This window comes from Rhinolophus hipposideros (assembly GCF_964194185.1).
Source record: "Rhinolophus hipposideros genome assembly, chromosome: 15".
In the NCBI taxonomy this organism is placed as follows: Eukaryota; Metazoa; Chordata; class Mammalia; order Chiroptera; family Rhinolophidae; genus Rhinolophus; species Rhinolophus hipposideros.
In genome coordinates this window covers 52,183,710-52,201,861 of record NC_138061.1, presented here as the reverse complement: position 1 = coordinate 52,201,861, position 18,152 = coordinate 52,183,710, and the positions used below count along the sequence as shown (strand labels likewise).

Here is an 18,152-nt window from a genome sequence, read left to right as displayed (position 1 = left end):
ATTTTTATAATCCCTTGCTTCTTTCTCGTGTCACAGAAGATCAGTTGGTGGAAGTTGAAGGCTACTTAATGAGGTAGATATCCTCCGGGTGTTTAGTAGTTTCAGAAATCATTTACTTCCCTGGACTGCTGTTTCCAGTTTGTTCCTGACCTCTTGTTAATTCCCTTATTTTCTTACAGCCTCTTCCATTAATTGAAGAGAATTTCAAAATATTTTTTCTAGCATCATTAGACATCTTGTAGCTGATTTATTTGTAAATATGTAGTCATCATGTAGATTTCAAACCCCTTTATTCCTTTTCCAACATCCATGCTTTTGGAAACTAACTAGTAAGCCACCTACTATTTGCCACGAACTGTGCTGCTGATTTAGGGGAGAACAAAACAGAGCCTGTCTCTGCCCTCATTGGTGCTTGTGTTCTATGGAAAAGCTAAACACCCCACAGTTAATCAGTGTGCTCCAAGGGGGAAGGTAAACAAATCCATGCTGTTTATACACAGAGACCAGAAACACTCAATAATCAAGTTGATTCCCTTTAAGTAAATATGCAACATTTCAGAGGGAGAAATACCCTACAAAGCAAAACCCAAGCTCTTTTCCTGCATTAGAAGTCATTAAAGAAGCTGTTATTCAAACACATGTGTCAACTGCAACATACGTCTTTTGGGGGGAGGATCTAGTCCCTACCCCAAAAGCAAGCTGCTTAGAAAATCAATTATTCCAACCATATACACTAGCCTCCTGGAGGGATGTTCTGGTAAATTTTTCCATCTCCTTACATTTCCACTGATGTCTAGTTGTTTCTCTAGCCACCCATTAACTCTACTGTTCTGAGTAACTATTGCTGCATAACAAATCACTCCAAAACAGTGGCTTAAAATGATAACTATATGTGATGGGTTGAATTCTGCCCCACCCCAAAAAAGATATGTGGAAGTCCTAATCCTCAGTACTTCAAAATCTGATCTTATTTGATAAATAGGGTCATTGCAGATGTAATTAGTTCAGACAAGTTCATAAGAAGAGGGAAATTTGGACACAGAGACTCAGGGAGAACACAGTGCAAAGACTGTGTTTGCACTGGAAACAAGGAAGAGATTGGAGTGATGTATCTACCAGCCAAGGAACACCAAGCACTGCTACAACCACCAGAAGCCAGGAGACAGGCCTGGAACAGATTCTCTCTCAGCACCCTCAGAAGGAACCAACCCTGCCAACATCTTGATTTGGGACTGTAGCCTCCAGACCTGTGAGAGAATAGATTTCTGTTGTACCCTGTGGTCATTTGTTATCTAGGCAGCCCTAGGGTCTCATACACGATCATCTATTCTGCTCATGAATCTGGAGGTTGCCTGGACTCCACCAGTCCTCACTCTAGGCTGTCATACATTGCAGACATTTGGTGACTGGGGCTGGGTTCATCTCCAAGGCGTCCTCACACACATGTCTGACATCTGGGCTGGGAAGACACAAACAGCTGGGAGTGGAGGAGTCGGGGCCCCTTGGGCATCCTTCTCACTCCATGTGGTCGCTGCACATGGTGGCCTTCAGGGAGACAGACTTCTTACGGGGCAGCTGACAGCTCCAGAGCAAGTTCCCAAGAGAGAATCTGGGAGAAATTATTTGGCCTTTTCTAAGCAGCCTCGGAAGTCACAGAACATCACTTACGCTCCATTCTGTTCCCCGAGGCCCACCCAGGTTCAAGGTAAGGGGACACAGACTCTATTTCCTGATGAGAGAAGTGTTTAAGAATTCGTGGGCATATTTTAAAACCACCCATCCGCGTGGTCAGGGGGAACGTCTGGCCTGGTAGGTGGGGGAAGGCTCCCTGGAGACAGTCTGCCTGCCTGAACACCTAGGCATGAGGAGTGAGCCAGGTGAGCAGGGCGTGTGACAGGGAGAGGAGTCGCTCCCCTCCTGCCCTGGCCCTGAGCCTCCCTCCCATCTGAGGCTGGTCTCCACCCCCTTCCATTGTCATGACATCCACCAGGCCTGCAGGAGCCCCAGGCCCAGTCACTCCGCTGAGGTTGTGTGCCAGGCCCTGGAGACCCAGACTCCACCCAGAGACCACCCAAGCCAAAGGGGTGGAGGGGAAGCTCAGCTGCCCTGAGTGCCTGACCGAGACCCTTCTTTCTGCCCTTAATCTGAAGCTGTCCATGTCCCTGCCTTCCCCACTAATCTGGGGCAGACCGGAGGCCCCTCAGATAGGGCTCCCACACATTCAATAACCCCCCCCCCCCGAGGTTGGGGGGCCCAGTCCCAGGGTCTGTAGCAGTTACTCCCCACCAGCTGATCCCAGATGTGGCTCCCTAACTCTCTGCCTTGTGATGAGTCTTTATAAATCTCCCCACCTGCACCCACCCCACTTTGTTGATAAGGAGACAGATGCATTTCTAGTTATGCTGTTGGTCTGTGGAGGCCACTTTTCTGTCGAGGGAAATATCCTGCTGTCCCATCACCTGGAAGTGTCTACCTAATCCGGAACACTAGGGGGCGCGCACACATAGTCACACGCGGCTCCCTCTCCTCCTTGAGGCCTCTGATCTCCAGAGGACGCTGAACGAAGGTTTGCCTAAGGCCATATCAGCCTTTCCTCTAGTCCTACCTCCACCCTCAGAGCAGCAACCAAGCCCATCAGACGGGTGTGGGGAGGGGAAGGGGGGTGGGAAAGGGGAGCCTGTTTGCTGGGCATCTGCTACCGTTCAGCACAGAGCCATCTGTCCTGGCTGACATTCATTGTCAGTTTATCTCAACATTTCTCTCTAAAACCTGAGATCCTTCTCTTCTGCCTTCCTCTCGCCCACCTCCTACTCTAGCTCTGCCTCTCTCTTCCTCTCCTTCTCTCCCTCTGTCTAGCTATTTTTCGTATCTCTGAGCTTTTTCTCTCTCTTTCGCTGTAAGCTGCAGACCTCCCCTCCCCCCAAACACACACACCTACACAGGTCTAGGGCTGTTTAGAGGCCAGAATTATCTCCAAAAATGGGTTTGGCCTTCCCTTCAGTCTTTGGTACCAGGATCTGGCCACTCATTAGGAAAACTCCATGACGGAATGAATAGTAGCTTCTCCTCCCCACCCCCCAACGCTAGAAGGCACCTTGTCCTGGTCTCTGAGCTGACACCTAGGGTGGGATAGATGTGGGAGAGAATGACCAAAGACCAGAATGGCTAAGGAAGCGGATTATTCCCAGTGGACACACGGCCCAGAGGAGACAGGATCTACATGATCAGTAATGAAAATTCCTCCCAACCTGAAAGCTCTGGCCCCAAAATGCACTGCCACTTGCCCGCTGTGACCTTAGCTGTGTCACTCTCTGAGCCAATAATCGCTACTTTAAAGGACTGTTATTATGATTCAACGAGATAAGGACTGTTGGTTTGCTCGGAATGCTTTGGGCTGCAAATAACAGTCCAAAGCAAGTCAACCAAGGCTTGCTTGAGCAATGAAGACAATTATTTCACACACTAAGATTCTAGCAGTAGTAGTTTTCAGGTTTTGAGCAATGATTCAGAAATGCCACTGAAAACCAGTTTCTTTCTATATTTCTATTTCACCATCCTTAACTTGTTGTTTACATCTTATGCTGTTTCCTCATAGTTGAAAGATAGCGGCTGCAGCTCCAGACATCAAGTACCACATTCAAAAAAAGAAGGGATCCATTAATAACAAACACCTTTCAGGTGATGGATTCTCTTATAAGTGATTCTAGGATCCCACCTGGAGAGATTCTGCCCTGCAGCATGATTACCTAAAGTGAAACTCATTCTCACCTCAGCTGCTTTTGCATTTTGAAAAAGCCTTCCGAGAAAAGGTGATGCCTCATTGGTGGGACACACCTGTGGGGCTAGGTAGGGGCAGAAGGCTTACTGGTACCTGAGGTCTTATCATAGACCTTCAGGGCTGGAAGGGACCTGAGAGAGCCTTCCCTCACCCCAGTCACATATTGGAGAAACTGAGGCCCAGGGAACAGAAGTGATTTCCTCACAGTCACACAACAGAGCCAGGGCCAAGGATTCCTGGCTCTGAGCCCCTCTTAGCACTCTGGGGGGAGTCCTCAGAAAGGAGAGCTCAGACCAGGAAATGCAGGTGGCTTAGGTGGGTTCCCTAGAAGCAGAGCTTGCACTGGGGATTCTTATTCAGATGAGGGACTGAGGGAGACTCTGAGGAGAAGGGGAGTGAGAAGGAGAAGAGGGAAGGGGTAAAAGTTGCACCAGAATGTGGTCTCAGCTGGGGTCAAGCCGCAGCCTGGTCCCACATAGGGTTCCGGAACACAAACAGCATCACAGAGGGCACCTCACGCGCTGCCACATCAGTCAGTCACTGACCACGACCGGCCCCAGTTGTGTGGGTGATGCGAGGCGTTCTGGATGGAGGCAGCTCTTGTTTGGCTCAGGCTGCAGCTCCAGCGAAGGGGCAGCTGTGAGCCACTAGCAGCAAGCCTCCAGCAGCTGGGTGGGGGGGGACCAGCAGGTTAGAAGCCACACAAGCAGCTCTCTCTGCCAGAGCCCCAAAGTCACCCCAGCATTCCCCGCCACAGAACACAGTGTCTAGGTGCATAGGCCTGTCCCCTCTGCCACCTCACTTTCTCTGTTCAGAAAATGGGCATGCAGGGAATGTTGGGTTCCCTTGCAGCTCTGCATTTCAAAGCTTCCGTGGTCCACTTCCACCTCACCCCAAAGTTCCCACCAGGCAGGCACCCTGCCCACAGACTCCCCACTTGCCCAAGCAGCTGAAGAACCAGTGAGACCACAGTGGGGTCTCCACCCAATCAGGCCTGAACCGCATGAGGCAGGCAGAAGCAACAGTTTTTCGGTCTGTGTACATCCCCAGCCTGCTGAGCGGGCCTGGGGACTCAGTATTTCTTGAAATGTACGTACCAAGACCACACTGAGTTGTCAGTAAATTCATTATCCCGGTACGCAGGCCTGAATTATTCAGCGCTGTTGAGGCCGCCTCAGGAATGTGCCCAAGCATAGTCAATGCCGACGTGAGTGGGATGGATGGAGTCAGGCCTAGGATATGGCTGCTGCCGGGATGGCGGATCTAGGCCCAGAGAGGCTTGCCAGGGCTTGAAGGCACAGGGGGTTCTGGCTGGCAGGACCTGGGCCCTGGCTGTGCCTGAGACCCGGGAGGAGGTGTGCACATATGCACATGTGCCCTCACCTGCCAGGAAATTGTCAGAGTGTGTCTTTGGAACCCCACCTGCTCCCACGAACCCAGAGACAGAAGATCCTGGCTCTACTTCTTCCTGGCTGTGTGACCTCTATCAGGTCATTCCTCTCTCTGACCCTGTGTCTTTGTCTGTAAAATGCAGCTATGAAGCTAAATGCTTCCCGTATAATGATAAACTTATTTTTAGTTGAGGACACAATCCTCCAGAACAGGGGTGTCCAAACTGCGGCCCTCGGGCCAACTGCAGCCCGCTATCCATTTTTTATTGGCCCACAGCAAATTCGAAAAATATATTTAGTTTACTTAAATAAACCAGGTGAGGCAATACTTACTTCACCTCGAGTGAGTGGCCCGGCTGTTTGTGTATTTTACCGCATATGGCCCTTGGTGAAAAACGTTGAAAAAAGTTTGGACACCCCTGGTCTAGAATAAACACGACTTCTAGGCTGACCTGTGGTCACGTGACTAAGGGCTGGTCAAAGGGATGCAAGTAGAAGTATCCTGTCAAACTCTGAGGAAGTGTCCTTAAAGGAAGGGGATGAGTCCTATATTGTCCCTTCTTTTACCCTTCCATTACACCTTTACGGGGTAAAGCTGTAATGGCTGGAGCTCAAGCAGTCATCTTGCTCAATGAGGAGAAGCCACCCAATGAAGATGGCAGCACATCAGAGTAGAGGCCTGTTGACCCTGGAGCTTCCTTACCACCCCTAGGCTGTACCTATAAAATAGAAATCAACTGCTCTCCTGGTTAAGCCATTGTTCTCTTGGATTTTTTTCTGTCACTCACAGCCAAACCCAACCCTACCTTGTTGGGCAAGTCTGAGGGTGAAATGAGACGTAAAGGAAAAGCAGCCACCTCGATAGGCATTTCTTCTAGGACACTTTAGTGCTCAAGAACTGTAAGTCCTGAAACCAGAGGATTTGAGTTCAAATCCCAACTCTACCACGTATAAACTGTGCCACTTCAGGCAACTTGCTTAACCTCTCTGTGCTTCAGCTTCCTCAGCAACGTGGGGATACATGTGAGGACTGAATGAGTTAACATGAAGTTACCTTGCTGGCGCACCGCAAGGCCATATAAGTATCACAGTTAGTATCCCATTTTTATACATTTAGGGGGATTCCCCATGTAGCTCAGGGACTGGGTCCCCTCACTGTACTCGCAGGGCAGCAATAACCAGGGGTATTCTGAACGCCAGCCATGACATGGACAGCTCTGCCTCAGAGAAGAGGCACCGGGGGGGCTGGAGGCAGAGACTGGGCACGTGCTTTGGAGCCCAGAGGAGGGGCTGCTCGCTAGGATCCAGATAAAGTGCTTATCAGGAAGAGAGAAAGAGAAGTAAAAGCCCCTGACTGGCTGTGTACCCGGGTGGGTATCGCTCCTCGCTGGGCCTCTGGGCAATGCATTAGATCATGTGCCAGCAGCACAAAGACCAATATGGAATACGACAAGTTTGTTGGGTTTGAGGCAGAGGGGAGAGTGAGGTGGGGACTGGAACAAAGGCACATGCCCCATGGGGGTGGGGACAGGTACCACACAGTGCCAGCCAACCTGTAAAATGGGTCCAGGATTGTCAAATCGTCTGCTTTTTCCAAAGAAATAGAAGTCAACTCTGAATTGTTTGTGAAATTATCTGATTGTTCAGTGCTGGCCCCATTCTAGCAAACTAAACACTGATCAAGGCAAACAGAATACGTCCCCAGGCCACCTTCGGGGTGCCAGATATAAACAAGTGCTGAGAGTTCTCCTATGCAATGCAGTGTGAACCCTTTGTCCCAGGGTACATTTCCTGGCAACTCTAGGGGAAATGGGCATTTGCTGAGCACGGGGGTGGTGAGAAGGAAAGAAAGGAAGTTCGTGTTGGCAGGAAGGCAGATGCTCTGGGCTGGACCTGGGTATGGTGAGCTTGACCCCTCAGCTCCTTCCCCCGCCTCGGTTCAGGATGGCAGTGAGGGTGGGTGGAGGCAGGCATTGGTTTGCAACCTCAGGTAAACACGCTGACTCTCAGAGCTTTAGGTTCTTCCTCTAAGGCTAAATCAATTGGGGAATCTTCAGCTCCAGCTACCCTAGCCCACGTGCCCCTGCCAAGGGCCTGCTCAATGGGGGACCTCTGCACCCACAGCTATGGGGACACCCTGGGGCCCTGGGGACCAGTGTATAGATTGGACTGCTGCTCCTGACTCTTCACCCCACCACCAATAACAGGGCTACACGTCCACACCCTTTGCCCCGTGACCTCAGGGGCCCACCCCATGTAGGGGGTACAGCAAGCACCCTTAGCCTGTACTTGGGGCTCGGCTAAGTGACACTGTGGCCACTGGAACATCTGCAGATCTGACAGAGGCAGAGGCTTTAAAAGCACTTGTGGGGCTGCTGGATGGCTCAGTTGGTTAGAGTGCAAGCTCTCAACAACAAGGATGCCGGTTCAATTCCCGCATGGGATGGTGGGCTGCGCCCCCTGCAATGGCGACTGGATGTGGAGCTGAGCTGCACCCTCCACAACTAGATTGAAGGACAACGACTCGGAGCTGATGGGCCCTGGAGAAACACACTGTTCCCCAATTTAAAATAAATTAAATTTAATTTAAAAATGAAAATTTTAAATTTAATTAAATTTAATTTAATTTAAAATGAAAATTAATTAATTAAAAAAATGAAATTTAATTAAAAAATGAAGAGGTGGGCCTCTTGCACCTGTGCTGTCCCCTGGGAAAGAGCATCCACAGGTAGAAACACCTAAACCCACCACCTGAAGCAGAAGTGCCCCAGCTGACCCACTGAAGCATGAGTGAGAAATGTAGGTGGCCACAGGCATGCAGGAGGGCGACGATGGGTGCCCACTGCTGGCATTTGGACTCATCAGGCTGTGGGGAGGGATGGGTAGGGACTAGGCCTGCCATTAGTCTGAGATGGGGCATCTCCTATGAGAAAGCTCATTCCTGAGAAAAATGAATCCTCACCTTTAGAGGGCATGATTTCAAGTTCAGTATGGAATCTGTCACTCTAGGCTGAAGAAAAAACAAACAAGTTTATCTCAGTACCAACTTTAAGCCTCCCCTGTGGGCACAGGCCACCATGGTTGGGGGCCTATATCAGTTAGGAATGCTTTGAGCTTCAAGTAATATGTAGCTGATCATTTGCTTAAACATAAAAGGCTCCATTCTCTCACGTAACAAGTAGTCTGGAGGTAGACAGTTGCTAGGGGTGGTTTAGTAGCTAGATAATGTCTTCAAGGACCAACACTCCATCTTTCCTCTCGCCATCCTCACCGTTTGGTTTTTTTCAATCCTTAAACTTGTTGCTTCATGGCCAGAATATGGCTGCTATGGTTCCAAGCATTTCATCTTTACACAACCCCATTCAAGGTAAGAAGAGGCTAAACAAGAAAAGGGGGTTTCTTATCATCAAGGAGGGAAATGTTCTGAGAAGCACCCCTTTGTCTCTGGCCAGAAATGAACTGCAGGAGAAGGTGAGAGCAGATACCTTGAAAAAAGCACTAGGTTGGTTGTGACAACCTGAGACTCATCACAGTTCATCCCCCAGAGTTGGGTACTCTGTTACCTAAACAGTATCAGGCTCCTGTTGGCAAGACAAAAGGAGGAATGGCTCAGAAGTAGAGGGTAACAGTGTCCGCTGGAGCAGGGAAAATCAGTCCCACAAAGCAGTTCCAAGCAGGACTCTTAATTGCAAACCATAGAAGCTGCTCTGTGGCAAACAGCAGATTCCACTTTGTTACAAGTAATAGAACCATTCCGTAGCAAAGAGCAAATTCCACTCTGTTGTAAAGAGCGGCCTCTGGGAGGACCAGCCAATCAGGAACGTCACAGCTAGAAGCCCCACCCAATCCCATCATAGGACTGCTTAGTTAGAACACAGCCAGCACCCGCCCACCTCTGGTAGAGGCTCCACCACAACCACCCCAGCAGACACGGGCACCGCCACCTCTGTCACACTTGCTTGCCAGAACATCGTCGTTCTCCTTCACATAATTACTAACTCACATCGTCCACATTTGCATTGGAGTCACGCGCCCTGCATCTGATAGGTGGGAGCAATGCCTTCTGGGACGTACACGTGTTTGTCTTCTTTTGGGGCAGGAAGGACTCACAATGTAGGCCATGTCTCAATGAGAAGAGTTCAAAGCTGCAGGGAGACTTTCTTTGCCACTTCTCCAAAGAGCCCCACGAAGTCTTGACCATGTAAAGGCTCCTAAGGGTCAGCCGAGGTATCCTGCAGAAGCACCCCTGGCCACCCCAACAAGAAAGGAGGAAAGAAACAGGTGACACCATGAAACAAACACCTAAGTCATTCACTGGGGACTCCTGAAACCCCTGAATTGAGCCAGAGAAATTGGAACACAGGTAAAGTTCTGGCACGTAGTGGGTGCCTCCCCAAAGAACTAAATGCATTTCCATTGGACCTAGGAGCTCTGGACTTGGACCCTGTGGTGAGATGACAAACCTTTATGGAAGCTGAGAGAGACAAGTCACATCCTGGCTCTGCCAATTATGCATCACCTGACACCTGGGCACCTCAGTTTGCACATCTGGAAAATGGAGACAATTCTCGCTACCAGAGAGGAGTGCTGTGAGGAACAGTCCCACTTCGGTTCATGTGGCAGTAGGGAATCCTATGTATTTAAATATCTAATCCTGTGTTTCTCAAGAAGCGGGGATGGGAACCAGGCAGGGGTATTTTAATCCATACAACCATTCTCAGAGGTTGGACGTTGTGCCAGGCAGACTTTTGCCATCCTCTCATGATCTCCACCACCAATGTCATTCCCATGGTTGGCAAGGAAGACCTTGCAGGTATAACTAAGTTTACTCCCCAGCTCACGTTAAAATAGGGAGATTATCCTGGATTGTCTGGGTGGGGCCAATGTAATCACATGAACCCTTAAAAGCAGCAGAGGAAGGCAGAGTGATTTGAAGACCCAGAAAGATTCAAGTTGCCTTTGCTGGCCTTGAAAATGGAGAAGCTTTGTGAGAAGGAAATGAACCTGCCAATAGCCAGAGCTCAGAGCCCTGGGTTGGAACTGCAGCCCCAGCAACACCTTGGCTTTAGCCTGGTGAGACCCTGAGCAGAGATCTGGCTACTCGTTGCCCGACTTCTGACCTACAGAACCCTGAGATAATAAATGAGTGTTGTTTTAAGCCACTAAGTGTGTGGTAGTTTATTACGTAGCAATAGAACACTAACACAGAAGTAGCATCCCCATTTTCTAGCTGAAGAACTCTGAGCTCACAGCCATGTCCATCTGACGCTGTCCATCAGCCAATGTTTGAAGCCATGTCCATCTGATGCTGGAGCCTATGAGTATGCTGGCACCTGCCATTCGGCCTATCTGGATGAGAAAACTGAGGCACAAGAGGCTGGGGCATTGCCGGCGTCAGCTCTACCGCAGCTCAGCACTGAGGAGACAGGAACAGGCCGTGGGCCGCTGACCTCCTCAGCTCATCTCAGGAGCCCCAGAAGCCTGTCTCACGTCTGTTTGCACCCATCCACTCATCTTGAAACAGGCCGCTGGAAGACTGGAGTCAGGGCATTGCCTCCTGAAGTCGTAGGTGCAAAGCTGCCGTCCTCTCTGGGGAGTCCGACAGACCTTACCCAGATGTGGTCAGACTCCAGGCTACATACAGTTTCTCTGTGGAGAGAGGAGACCTAAAAAAGGCAGGTCCTGGAGACAGACCCAAAGGAGCCCCTGGCAACCCACAGCTTGCTTGGGAAGAGCCTACTCAGTGTGGGGGGGACTGAAGGGCCCAAAGGTAGGAAGAAGATTCCTGGGGTAGGGATGGAGGGGGCTGTCACCCAGCCACTGAGACCCTTCTGGCTCTGCTGGACTCCACTTCCATCTCCCAGCTTCTCTGATCCATGCTCTGAATCACAGGAAATAGTTGTCCCATGGGCCAGATCAAAGATGTATTGTTCAGTTCAGCTGACATGGTGCTTAAAAAGACAGCCAGATGGCTCAGTTGGTTGGAGCAGGAGCTCTGAACAACAGGGTTGCCAGTTCAATTCCCACATGGGCCAGTGAGCTGCGCCCTCCACACTACTTGAAGAGGAGCCACTGCTGAGCTGCTGGAGGGGCGGCTGGATGGCTCAGTTGGTTAAAGCGCGAGCTCTTAACAACATTTTGCTGGTTGAACCCCCTACAACTAAAGATTGAAACAGGGCAACTGGACTTGGAGCTGAGCTGCGCCCTCCATAACTAAGATTGAAGAACGACTTGGAGCTGGTGGACCTGGAAAGGCGCACTGATACCCAATATTCCCCAATAAAACTTATTTTTAAAAAAGTCTAACCCAAATTTTGTAAATTGTGAGGTTTTACGTTGAAAGCCACATTTCCAACCTTTCTTGGAAACTCCTAAGTCTGGCCACACTGCACACCATCTTCCCACGTGGCAGTATTGGGTGGAGCCAAGTGGCCGCCATGCCTTATGATGGGGCATGAGCTTGGAGACACCACAGCACCCACTGCTCCTATTACCCTCCCCTCACCTACCTGCCTGGCCCCCAGAGACGTCGAGTTCCAATCCCTTCGACCCAACTTGACTCTATGAGCTTACTCTTCTGCCCCTGCCCCACCTAGTACTGGGGGGCCATGGGGTGGGGGCCTAGCCTGTGTGATGTTAGTAAGGCTGGCAGAAGGAGAAGTTGGGGGCATTAGGATAAAAACTCAGGTGCCTCTTTCAGGCCCGTTTTTGCGAACAGCTGTTCCCCCCAGTGACCTGGTTTGGCTAAGAATTGGTCAGGGGTCAAACCCCGGACTTCCTGGTGTGAACGTAGGGGAATGTACAGGCACCCATTTCTGCTGCCTTCATGAGCCAGCAGACTCCTTGGTGCCTAATGGGGCAGCTGCATGTGGCCAAAAGGGCAACTGAGAGGTAGAAATGGCCCTCCTCCCTCCCTGGGGCAGCTGCCCACATCCACATGGCCCTTTGCGGAGGTCCAGCTCCCCCCACCACCTCCAGGGCCACCTCTGAGGAAAAGAATCAAAACCTACTTTGTCTCTAGGCCCCTGGACTTCTAGGGAAAGACGCTGTAACAGATTCCGAGGCCTCACTTTGCTCCCCTCATTGTGAGCTGAGATGCTGGCGTTGCAATGGAAGAGACAAGAAATGAGGAGCAAATGGGGGAGGGAGGTGGAAAAATTAAATTCTGCGTGATCAGCAAGGTTTCAAACAATCGCTCGCCAACTGAAGTGGGTGCCACGTCTCTAAGTCATTCTGTTTTATAGACCATTAGGATCTCCAGAGAGAACCTGCGTGGAGACCACTGCTTTTTGTTGAAATTAAAATGTCAGAGAAAAAGAAATAGAACAAAACAGGGAATCTGCAATTAATTACCAGGCCATAAAAATTCAATAATCAGGAGGCAGAGCGGCCGCAGGCCCAGAGGTATCAGAGCCAGCCTAACAAGAATGGAATACATTAATCTTTTCAAATTAGTTTTTTAATCTGACGGGGATATATGGTGACATGCCTCCCCTCCCCGCCTGCCCCCCTACCTCCGTGGGCTTCGGCCTGAAGCCAGGCTGGTGGAGGGAGGTTCTGGTGTGAGCTGGGGGTCTGCCCAAGCCTGGACTCCCAGGCAGGGGAGACATGGGGTCTGCAGCCCGGGCTGAGCCCAAGGTCCACATGCCGGCTGGCCTGGTGGAGGGGCCCCAGCAGGGGAGTCTGGTTCTGGCTGGGGCCCTGCTCATCCGCGTGTTCCCACTCTGGCCAGGGGGTCAGAGGGTTTAAGAAAGCAAGAGCAGGGTCTGGGGAGTAAGCACGGAGAGGTGGTCTCTCTCAGCCTTGGTTTCCTCCCCTGGAAAATGGGAGTATCACAGGCTCACAGGGACGGTCAATAAACGGCCCCCCTGTTACTATTTTTACTGCCTAGACTGGCTGCTCAGACAGCAAGGAGCCTGAAGCACCGCCAGCACACTATTCAGAGAGCATTTATTGAGCACTTGCTGTGTGCTCAGCTGCGGGGGAGGAGAGACCAGCAGCCACAGTCCTTACCCTGGAGAATGAGAGTCGTACTTAGGTCAGAGAAACAGTTACAGGGCCAAGCAGGACACAAAGGATGTAAAGGTAACGGGGAAGGAGCGTCTGCTCCGAGCCGGCCGCCAGCCTGGCGATGGGAAGTGGGAGGAGCGGGGCAGCCCGACCTGGGCCCACCCAGCACCCAGGCCCAGCCCCAGGGGCGGTGGCATTGCAGGCTCCGCCCCCGCACCGCCTGCGGGGCGCCGGCTGATTGGCCTGATTGGAAGCTCCGCCCTCGGCTCCCGGAGCCCCGCCCCAGAACTGGGCCTCCTCGGGCGTCACCTTCCAAGGCCCAGGGTCCCCGCAGCTTGGGTCAGTCAGGTGCTGCAAGGTTCTCTCCAACTCAACCTGCTCTGCAGCCTCAGTCAAGCCGCTCGCTCTCTCACTGACCGCCCCCCACACCACCACCAAGCCCGTTTTTAGGCCTTGCTGGCGCTGAGCCCCACCGGGGAGTTCTACTTTGGACAGTGTGGTTAGTAACTGGGCTGTCCCCAGGGGACAGCTGCAGAGCAGCAGCCGGGTGACCTTATGCCCTTTGGACTTCGACTCCTTTTAAATGTAGCCCACTAAGTGCTGGGCCCTGTATGAGTCCTTCACCTGGATTTTCTTATTTCATCCCCTGTCGGACCATTAATAACCCCATTTTACAGAACAGGAAATTGTGAAGCTGGGGTTCACCCGCTGTGTCCCGTGGTCCCTGAATCCAGCTTCGCTAAGAATACAAGCCAAGACAGCTTCTTCCGCCTCCTCACAGTCTGACACACAGTGGGTGTCCAATCAGTGCTCCCTGGATAATGTCTCGGCAGAACACCTGCAAGGGGGCCTCACCTGTCCTCTAATCGCTTTCCTCCCCAAGACGTCTTCATTCGAACCTGTAACAGCAGCTGCCATTTATTGAGGACATACTGTGTGCCAGGCTGTGGGATCTGGTGTCATTTACAATCAGACTGTGGTCCCCGCTTTACACAAAGGAAACTGAAGCTCAGAGAGACTGATGGGCCCAAGATCTCACACGCATGTGTATTTGGTACCCAGGATTCTAAGGACATCGTCTCAGCGCCCCATCAACCTGACCTGCCCCAGAGCTTCCTAACCCGCCTTTGGCTGTGTTCTCCAAAACCAGGTCCTTCTCTCTTTCAACCTGCAACCTTGGTCACCTCCCCGAAAGGCCTGGTCTGATTCTCAGTTCTTCCCAGGGGCTCCTTTAATTTCTATCATTTTGTACTCGTTACTATCCTATTACACCGACGGCCCCACGCACCCTCCCACACACGCCCCAGGGGAGGTCTCAGCCAAATGGTAGAGAGAAGGAAGAAGCACATCAAAGATTCCCTCCCTGACCCAGGCCGCCAGACCCTATGCAGGTCTTGCTCCCGGCCAGGCTAAGTTCCAAGCGCGGCCACCAGATGGCGCCCGGCTCGCTTGGGCAGGGCTTTGCAGTAAGGCCGTGGGGCCGCCAGATGGCGCCGGAGGCCGCAGCTCCGCGGGCAGTACCCCGACAAGGCGCAACAGGGAGAGCCCAAGGGTCCGAGTGCGGTCCGGGTAGCCGCAGCGCAAGTGACCTTGCAGCCGCCGCCGCCTCCTGCACGTGCCATGATCCAGCCCATACCCCGGCTCTCTGTGCCCGCCGCGCTGGCCCTGGGCTCGGTCGCCCTGGGTGCCGCCTTCGCTACCGGTCTCTTCCTGGGTGAGTAGGGCCGAGTCTGCGGCACCCTTGACAGAGCCTCCGCGGGCGGGACAGGCGCGGGAGTAGAGCCCGTGAATCCTCGAGGCTGGCTGCGGCTGAACCTCACCCCTGGCACCCTGGAGTCTCAGGCCCTGACCCAGTATCCTCTCCCCGGCAGGGAGACGGTGCCCTCCATGGCGATCTCGGCGAGAGAAGCGCCTACTGCCCGCTGAGGACAGCCCCCTGTGGCAGTATCTGCTGAGCCGCTCCCTGCGCGAGCATCCCGCGCTGCGGAGCCTGCGGCTGGTCAGCGGGGGCGGGGGCGGGGACAGGCGCCCACCTCCGGCCCTGCGGACCCTAGTGGCTGCGTTGACCTTGGACAGGGTGGTGACTCACTCTAGGCTTCCGCGCTTCTGTCTTCCTATCCCCGGCGCGGTGGGCGTTCCTGGGAGGGGCGTCCCCCTAGGCCACGCCCACGAGGGAGAGCCTGAACCTGGGTGTGGCTGGGTGATTGGCAGGGCTGGTGCGACCCTCTCCCCCCCACACAGCTGACCCTGGAGCAGCCGCAGGGGTATTCCATGATGACCTGTGAGCAGGCCCAGCTTCTGGCCAACCTGGCGCGGCTCATTAAGGCCAAGAAGGCGCTGGACTTAGGTAGGGCGCGCGGCCGCAATCACTGGGGGCCGAAGTCACCGGCCATCTCTCCACTGTGTCCTGAGGCTGTCCGTGTCCCTGTCCCCAGGAACTTTCACAGGCTACTCGGCCCTAGCATTGGCTCTGGCGCTGCCGCCAGCCGGTCGTGTGGTGACCTGCGAGGTGAACCCGGGGCCCCCGGAGCTAGGGCGGCCCCTGTGGAGGCAGGTGAGTGTCCTTCGTCAGGCACCCAGAGCAGTCCTCCCAGCATGTCCCAGAGGAAGGACATGCTGGCTCTGACCCCCGCCCCTTTCGCAGGCTGAGGAGGAAAACAAGATCGATCTTCGGTTGAAGCCCGCCCTGGAGACCCTGGGTGAGCACCGGAGTGGAAAGGGTCTTGGCACCGTTTCCCAAATGGGGCCATCGGGTGCGAGGTAGTGAGCAGGTCCAACAGATGGGCTTGGGGCAGTGACAGCCTCTCGCGCCCAGCCTCACGGTATGCGGCCAGTCAGGGTGACAGGGCTGGCGCTCTCGAGACCAGGGTCCCTGAGTGGTGTCTGGGCAGGGGCTTCCAGCCATCGTGGCCTGCGAACTCAGCCACGTCTGCCCCTCCCTCCCCCGCAAGACGAGCTCCTGGCCGCGGGCGAGGCCGGCACCTTCGATGTGGCCGTGGTGGACGCTGACAAGGAGAACTGCACCGCCTACTACGAGCGGTGCCTGCAGCTGCTGCGACCGGGAGGCGTCCTCGCAGTCCTCAGCGTAAGGGAGACTGGGGCAGGACGCTGTCGGGCAGGGCTTTCCCTTTGGCTCCTCCCCATGACCCGCCCCCAGAACACCGCCCGCCACTCATGTAAGCCCCTCCCTCAAGGTATTCCAGGCGAGTCCCCAGGCTTTCCCCAGCTCCAGCCCCCGCCCCCTCCTGCTCAGGCACCGCCCTCCGAAGCCCCATGATGCCCCGCCCCTCCGCAGGTTCTCTGGGGAGGAGAGGTGTTGCAGCCTCAGACGCGGGACCCAGATGCCCAGTGTGTGCGAAACCTGAATGAGCGCATCCTGCGGGATGCCAGGGTCCACATCAGCCTCCTGCCTTTGGGCGACGGCCTCACCTTAGCCTTTAAGATCTAAGCCTGGCCTCTAGCGATGGCCTTGATGGGGGGACCTGGGAGCCCCAGCCATTGACCCTGAGTTTTACATGTCAATAAAGTGGGGTCTGGGACACAATCTTCTGAGCGTCCATACGTGGCACTGACGTGGGGTAGAGAGGGAGGGAAGGCCCAGCACACGCAGTTTCTTGAGCAAAAGGGAGCGTTAGGTCCAAGTTCATCCCTGGCACGGTCCTGAGGGCAGCCTGGCACCAGGGCCAGACCACAGGAGCCTCTGGCTGGCTGGAGGCCGATCTAGTTTTAAACGGACCTGGCCGCGTGCGGCGGGTCAGAGGCCCCCTCCACAGGCTGAGGGCTGGACCCTGGGTGGAGGCCCCTCGGTCTCCCTCCTACCTCTCTTCCTAGGAAGGACGAGCGAAGTGCTGTTCAGTACAGCTGGCACTGGGAGACCACATCTGGATCTGACAACAGGCCTAGCGGGGCAGTAGGTTATGCCGGTTGTGCCCCCGTTTTCACCAAACTGTCGGCTTGGCCTCGCCTCTGCAAACCAGGCCACTTGACTTAGACCTGAGGACCTCACGGTTGACTTACCTATATATTCCATCCTCCCCCGAAGTCCTGGAGGAAGGTGAGGGACTGGGTGGGCTCACTGGCCAGAGGTGTGAAGCAGACAGTCCTATCGGTAGGAGACCATCAGGACGGCAATTTTCAACAAGTCCCCAGAGTAAGACAAAGAGCAAGTTAGGCTTTCCCGCAGCACCACCTGTGTGTGCAGGTGGAGAGGGAGCCCGTGCTTCATTTTTCTCATTTAAACTTCCCCAATCCTGTAGGAAGATCTCCACGCCACAGCAAGGTCAGTTCCAGGTACTGTTTTCTTTCCACTACCACCACCTCAGGCAGAAACGGCATCAGCCTAGAATACACCGAGGTGTGGCCAGCACCGGGTTAGGCCTGGGTACTGGAAGGCCACCGGGAGGCCGCCAGGAGCAAGGCCACAGGAGCCACAGGTGGCGACTTTCATACTCCTACGCTCCTGGGATATACCTTGCATTTTAGACAACACTCAGCCCCTGGCTATAAACCTACCCCGCCTCCCACTCATAAAAGCATATTAGGATACATATGGGTGAACACGTCCACTTTTCTGTAAGTAGATCCTTAATAAACTGCTAACTTTCTTGCACTACACCTCACAACATATGGTCACACCCGTCCCGAGTACTGGACCAGGTGAACTCCAGCCACAGCATGAGGGAGGGCCACTGGTTAGCTAAATAGCAGCAGGCCATTCAGGGGCTGCAGGTGTCACTGGGGCCAGTACCCAGGCTTCCTCCCTGCCTGAGCACCACGAGCGGTTTGAGAGGCTGCTGGTCTACTTCACACGTCTCTTACGTATCCTGAAAGCACAAAAGGTAGCTTTCACATCTTTTCTTGTTTTTCTTACCTAACAATAGGTCCTGACTCAAACAAATTGGTTCAAATTCCAACTTTCTGCATTAATCCTGTGTGTCTGATTCACATGGGCCATTCCAGCCAGTCCTGTAGGA

General features: G+C 53.4%; 1 protein-coding gene across 2 annotated transcripts; it reads left to right on the top strand.

Annotated features, from left to right (window-relative positions):
• Window positions 1-14,687: 14,687 nt before the first annotated feature.
• Window positions 14,688-16,721, top strand: COMTD1 (catechol-O-methyltransferase domain containing 1). 2 transcript variants are annotated; one of them, XM_081075091.1, is made up of 7 exons: window positions 14,688-14,893; window positions 15,051-15,178; window positions 15,421-15,526; window positions 15,615-15,733; window positions 15,824-15,878; window positions 16,131-16,264; window positions 16,475-16,721. In XM_081075091.1, the coding sequence occupies exons 1-7, from the start codon at window positions 14,800-14,802 to the stop codon at window positions 16,625-16,627; spliced, it is 789 nt and encodes a 262-aa protein (XP_080931217.1). In that variant the 5' UTR covers window positions 14,688-14,799; the 3' UTR covers window positions 16,628-16,721. The 2 variants fall into 2 exon arrangements, with proteins under 2 accessions (XP_080931217.1, XP_080931216.1); XM_081075090.1 differs by having other exon boundaries at window positions 16,131-16,577.
• The last annotated feature ends 1,431 nt before the right edge of the window (window positions 16,722-18,152 follow it).